The 6,855-nt window shown below is 43.4% G+C and overlaps 1 protein-coding gene across 1 annotated transcript in view; it reads right to left on the bottom strand.

The window, feature by feature from the left end:
* Window positions 1-794: 794 nt before the first annotated feature.
* Window positions 795-6,855, bottom strand: part of GALNT10 (polypeptide N-acetylgalactosaminyltransferase 10) — an 81,517-nt gene continuing 75,456 nt past the window's right edge. Inside the window, exon 12 of the mRNA XM_036391681.2 lies at window positions 795-6,659. Within this exon, the coding sequence (XP_036247574.1) occupies window positions 6,492-6,659 (168 nt within the window). The 3' untranslated portion in view covers window positions 795-6,491. The remainder of the gene's footprint in view (window positions 6,660-6,855) is intronic.

The raw sequence follows: 6,855 nt of genomic DNA, 5'->3' as shown, positions 1-6,855 counted from the left end.
AGAAATCAGACCATTTCCTTCCACAGTACCTTGGGGAGGCCAATGAAAACACTGCTCTGGCACCTTCCCCCAGACTCCCACTCTCCTCAGCACTTTTCTAGGGTTGCACATATTGAACCTGCTAAAATGCTTAAACTGTCACAGCTTTTGGCACATCCTTACCCTGGGCAATGTTCCCGTGGCCAAGAATCACAGCACAGTCTCCCCTGGGGATTGTGCCTTGCTGGTCCCCCCAGAAAGGCTCCTTTACCCACACACGCATTTTCACACATTTCATTGTTTGTCTCCCATCCATTTTCCCCCCAGTGGAGCTGAGTAAAAAGGAGCATTGAGAAGGCCACTGAAGAAATGAAGTGGTGACAGTAGGAAGCACTGAAGGTCCCAGTGGGAACATGAGCAATGCTGATACACTTCTCTAGTGGAGATCAGAACACAAACAAGGCCATGAGCTGTTAAAGCCCGCCCCTGCAAACCAAGGGGTGGGGATGGATCTCCCAGCAGTCACTCCCAAGGCCAAGAGGCACAGAAAGAAGAGTGACAGCTGGGTTATCTCTGTTCCTCTGTGCTCCCCCCTGTGCCCTGCCAAGGCCAGTCCGCCCCAGGAGGGTCCTACCTGGGCACAAGTCATCCATTACATCCATGGTTGCTTCAGGATTGCACCACTGGGCATGGAGTGACAGGAAACCTGTGCTGGGGAAACACCACACCAGGGCAGCTGAGTTTATTCTCACAAGTAGAAGAGAAATCAATCACTGGAGCAAAACAGGCAGGGACAGTCATGTCTGCATACACAGTTTTCAGAAAACACATTAAAAATTTATTTTAAATATATTATAAAAGGAAGTCCATTCAACTTTAAAAACACTAGGCATTCTATCAATGATTCCCAATTTATGAAAGCTACTACATTAAAGTGCTACAAGTCCTTTACCACCCCCAGATATTAGGCTGTTGGTCCTAATACGCACAAAATAAATACACACTGATTCAAGAGGCACCATCCAGTTTTACAGAGAAAATGCATGCAGTACAAGGTACAGACAAACTTAGACCTAATCACCGAGATCCTAGAGAATGCATTTTGAAACCAATTCCCTTCTCCACCCTAGAGGCTAAAGCTATTTGTTGCTGTTATCGTAAGGGCTAAGGTTTCAGGCTGTTAGCTTGATCAGTTTTTATCTTGTTTTGTGGCTGAAGTTCACATTTGTTTGCTCACTACCAGGGATTAAGACTTTTCTCCATGAGCTGAACTAGTATATTTAAAACCACATTGATCCAATGGCTTTATATAAACTCCCAAATCACTCACAACTGCTGGAATCATTGAAGACTTTTGGGTCATACAGAAGCATCAAGAAAGCTCAAATGCAGTCAATTGAGGAGTGTACTCAGCTAGCAGAGGCAGAGTCAAAAACAGACACAGGTTTTTTATTAGGGTTTCCATGATCTATCATTGCCTAGTTCCTTACAGATTCTCCAAGCTAAAGCAGGGCACTACAAAGTAGAAATCAGAGCAGGAGGTGAGCTTATTTTGGTTACACTTCAAATTTATAATGTGAATAAATCAATCTGACTGGTTAATGAGGAATATGAAATGAATTGATGAGTCTGTGTTGAATGCTGATGGCAATTTCAGATCTCATTTCCCATTCTCCACCCACCACATCTCTCTCCACTTGAACCAGGTGAGGATTTGCAGCTTGTTTTAAAATCTGGACTCAACACTCATTAGGTCAGAAAATAAAGCACTTAAAGGTGAATCCTACACAAGCTGGGAATTGCAGCACACAGACTTTCCTTGCTCAAGGTAAGTAACAGGCCATGGCAGCTGGGAGCAGGGCCCAGTGCTCCTGACTCACCAGCCAGCTCCCCTTTGCTGTGTAACCTGTGAACCCACCCAGAACCCAGGAGCCCCAGCAGCTGGAAGTGGCTGTGGGATGAGGGTACACCTGCATCACTTGGGCTGCTTCACACTTGGCTTTACCAGGGCTCTTCTGACTGCCAGCGTGACAGGCTGACTGCCAGAGGCTGGCTGTTCTCTCCAATCAATTCCAAGTCCCTGTCTGTATCCTGAAAGACAATTTAGAATAAAATCTTCTCCCTTTTACCTGGCAGTTCCATGCTTGCCCAGTCTGGCTGTTAGGAGATGTCTCCCCTGGGTGATGTGAGCCAGCAGAGCTGCTGTCACAGCCCTGCAGCAGCCCCAGAGCACTGTGCTCCTGCAATGCTGCTGCTGCCTGTTTGACTCTCAGGGAGAAGGAAAGTTTGCTGACTGGAACACTCCAGTAGTGAAGGAAAGCAAAGCCCTGTGCACAGACTGCTGTAAAACCAGCCATGAGGAAAGTTAGGCTGAGAAATTGCTTTCTTGCTACTTCTGTATTAGAGATTTTAATACACTCTGGAAAAAGTTTCCCAGTGATGGAAGGCATCAATTTCTTCTGAAAGACACTTCTGCTACAGATTTTATATGCTTTTGGGACTTTTTGTGATTTGCATACTTAGAAAATAAAATGCAGGATCCTGCATGCCCGTGAAATCACGAGCCATCACCATGAGGTGAAACATCCAGCAGCTCACCAAGACATCTTCCAGTACAGCTTCAGCTGTTAGAGCACATCCAGAGGAAGCTGCCAACCTTTCCAAGTCTTCTATTAGGAGTGACAAACCTCCCCAGAGTCATTAACCATATCGATTTAACAGAGGGAGCCCAGGAGCTTCTGAATTACTGTTGTTCACACAAATTTTGCACTGAAAATCAGACATTTAAAAAAAAAATCCCACACAGGCTGCAGGAGTCAAGCCTTCTCTTACATCCTTATCCCCCAACCCCTTCCCCTCTCCTCTCTTGTCCAGCAAGGCACTAGGAAATGGTTCAAGTTTAAGCATTTGCTGTACATTTACATTTAAAAAGGCACATCTTTATTTTAATGATGCTGTATTCCCTTTTCAGGAAGGCTCACACTTTCTTCTATTGTGGTTTGAAAAAGATAATTAATTTCCTAGGTATGAGAAAAGACACCTTGCACATATGAGAGCCCCAAACCTATTTACTGTCTGTAGGCCTTAGAGATTAGCACCAGTATAGATCAACAACAGCTTCAAGAGCAAATCAAAGTATTTTTATGCAACATAACACACACCCTGTAGTCAGGGATTCTGATACTTAAAAGCAGCAAAACTTATGCAGCCACAAAGAGAGGGGTATTTCAATACCTTTGGGGGGAAAATATGAAAACATGTATTTGGCATTAGATAATCACCAGTATTTAATCTCCAGTCTTGACTTGCATGCAGATGTGAAGATTTGATTATGTACTCATGCTTTAGTGATTTTGCTTACAAATAACCAAAAGTAATTAGAATAATTAATGAGATTGCCCTGCAAAGGCTCAGTTAAAGATGCAAATGATAAAATACAGCTTATATTTCTCAATCAGTGGATGGTTGGCTAATATTAAGTCTTTGCATTAGTCAACAAAGCCTCTAGGGTACTGAAAAGTGTAACTGATAATTAATAGCTCAAAGCCCAGTGAGCTAGTCAGAAGCATACAGAATTTGTGAGGCTCTTGCCACATTCAGATCCCAAACCTTCAGAAAAGAGATCAACCACACTGAGATGGACCTGGTGCAAGCACTGACACTAAATCTCTGGTTTCTGTGTACTGGTGGTGGTTGTTAAACAGGAATTGCCTCAACTATTGCTTAATCTGTTGGTGTAAGCTGCTAAGAGCTGACCTTTCTCTCCAAATTAAGATTACCAAGTGGTAAAAGATCTGTTCATTGCTGCAGCTCTCTCTGAAGCAAGAATCCAGTGAGCCAAGCAAGGGGGCTCCCTTCACAAGGTGAGCCCAAGTACAAAGCAAGCCATGCAGTTTAGAAACAAGCTAATCCTCTCATTAGAAAACTGAGACACACAAAGCTGCAACCTGCAAGCAGAACAACCTACAGTCCATTTATAGAATATGCTGATTGCGTCCCAGTTATAAAAAACTAGCACTGTTCATGGACAAACAGCTTCTTGTTCCACAGGCATTAAAACATTCATAAAGACATCTAGTCAGGCCATCTAGTGGCTCCACAGTCAGCACTACTCTGCTAATGAGAGCATTAATAACTTAGGGAAAGCAGCAGTCAGACACAAAGTGCTGGAAGGTGACTCAGGCTCCCACAGAAATGCAAAGGGATGTAATGACAGACATACTGTAGTAACTGAGAACATAAGATGTCAACTCTGCTTGAAGCTAGTCTCACTTCCATCCAATACTGCTGCAGAACTGTCACAAGGGAAGTCTAGGGCTGCTTTTTCTTTCTTCACTCCCAAAATCTTAGATACCAAAATTTGCAAAGCCTGGTCCCAGCTGCAATGCAGTGCCCATGTTTCCTGTTCCTCCATGGACCAGCTAAGTTGGCAGGAAAGGTCAGACATGGCCTCAGCTGTGTGGATGAGAGAGGTGGAAATGATTCTGAGCCTCCTACACAATACACCAGACTGGAGAGTTTGGGGACAGACAGATTCAGCATGTCCTACACAATACACCAGACTGGAGAGTTTGGGGACAGACAGATTCAGCATGTCCTACACAATACACCAGACTGGAGAGTTTGGGGACAGACAGATTCAGCATGTCCTACACAATACACCAGAGTTTGGGGACAGACAGCTGTGTCCTTGTTTGCTCCCAGCTGCCAGGCACAGCCCTACATGGCCTCCAACACATCTGAAACAGGGGACACAACCCTACAATTGGCAACAAAAGGGCTTTTGCTTCTGGAGCTCTGCAGAGGGAGCTACCCTGCTTGTTTTGGGACACCAGGGAAGCATCTCCTTGCCTTCACTTGAGAGACATCCCAGAGCAGAGCTTCCCTGTGCCTCTGAGGAGGGGCAATGTGCTAACCATGCTCATCAAGCATCCCACAGAGGTCCCCTCCTCATCACCCCAGAACTGGGTGCCTGCTACCTACTCTTGCAACACCCCTGCATGGGCAGCTAGACAAACCAAGGAGCTGGGCAATTCCTGGCAAAGGAATCCTGTTCACTGCATCATCATTCCCAGCTTTTACCAGAAAATGCCACTGCTCCCCCCTTCAGTACAAGACTAAGTCAGGGGAACTAGTAAATGTGTTTTTGCAACAACTTCATTTTAAACCAGATTTTAAAAAAATACTTGCTTCAGATAGACTTGAACCAATGGTCCTCCATTCATTCTTTAGTGTCAGTACATTCCAGCTCCTGGGATGAGACAATCCTGGTTCATGTCTGGCAGATCCCACAGCCAAACCAGAAGGGGTAACACCTTGCACTGCTCACTCACTGCACAAAGGAGAGGGTACCAGGAAAATGGGTCCATCAGTCCCACATCTCTGCTAAAGCAAACAGATTTGCAGTCACAGTAAACTGTACAGTGCTGTGGGTGCTGGGAAATGAGAGATTAATAGCACATTTCCACAAGGCTAGAACACCACTGACCACACAGGACTCAAGAAACTACAGACTGATGAACAAATGGATAAAGACCAATGGCTAATCTCAGCCCTGACTTTATTATCCTGAATTAATCTGCTCACACCAACTGTAAATTAACTTAGCCTTCAAAGCTTTAAAGGAAGAATGGAAATTGTCTTCATGCAGTAGATTTAACTCAGAAATCCTAGAGATGTCTGTGCTAAAAAGGTTATAAGAGGCAAATTTGGAACCTGATATCCAAAGGCTCTTAGCATAAAGTCTTTACCTGTAAGAACTTATTATTTAAAAACCCTCTGCTAATCTTTCACCTTGAAGATTCAACAGTGAGTGACAAACTGACTGCAAAGTGAATGGACCAGAAACTCAGATTCCTCATGGCTAATAACAACAGCCATATTCCCAACACTTGGCTGCACTTCCACTAGAGCTCATTCCTTCATCAGAGCTATGATTTGGAAAGTAATAATACTCAACCTGTTTGAAATATATTTGGTTCTGGGCAAAAAAAAATACACATTTCATTTTACAATAATGGGCTTTTTTTTTTTTTTTTTTTTTTGCTTGGAGGCTTAAATCTTGTCTTCAATATTTTACTTATATGGAGTTTGGAAGATAAAGCATCTATGTGGGAATGCTTCAGTGGGTGGTATAGCAGCTACAAAAAGTCCTGCAGGGTCCTGGATAACAAAATCATTTAACACCAGACCCCAGTGGGAAATAAAACAAAACAAAAAAGGTAAAAAATAAAAAGCGCCATTTGAAACACATTCAGACTCCTCTAAAAACAGAGTTTCTGTTCAGTCTCAGCACAGAAGTGGCTCTGGCAAAGCCTTTAAAATTCCACCATCCCCAGAAGAGAAGGATGCAGCATCTTCACAATAAAGACTGGCCTGCAAATTAACCTTCTCCTGAGATTCTCCCTTTTACCTTCATTAAGCGTTTAAAAAAAAGTATTAAAAAATTTTTTTGTAACCCTCCCCAGTAAAAACTATAATTGTAAAATATATATATATTTTCTCTCAGTCTTTTAAAGATCAAGATTTCTGTTAAATTTTTCCAAGATGGTTGAGTTTGTGTGTTCAAATATCCACTGCTGTGTTGGAGATGAAGGATTGCAGCTATTCATAAAGATCTTTCGATCACTCTCACTGCAGTCCATACAGCTGCTGCTGACTGGGTGGTAGAGAGTCTTGTCCTGGAGGAGAGAAATTTGATGTCAGGTTGCTTAAGTGGAGAAGAAAAGTTGTTTTAAAACCAACAGAAAGAAGTCTTAAAAACCAATTATGTCACTTGGGTGTATCTGAAGTTGTTCCACACTTAAGTGGTTGACAAGTGTCTGGGTTCATTCCCACCCCTTCCAAGAGAATGCAGCCCAATCCCTCACCTGCGCT

This window comes from Molothrus ater, chromosome 15 (assembly GCF_012460135.2).
Source record: "Molothrus ater isolate BHLD 08-10-18 breed brown headed cowbird chromosome 15, BPBGC_Mater_1.1, whole genome shotgun sequence".
NCBI classification, from domain to species: domain Eukaryota; kingdom Metazoa; phylum Chordata; class Aves; order Passeriformes; family Icteridae; genus Molothrus; species Molothrus ater.
This window is presented reverse-complemented; position numbering and strand designations above follow the sequence as displayed.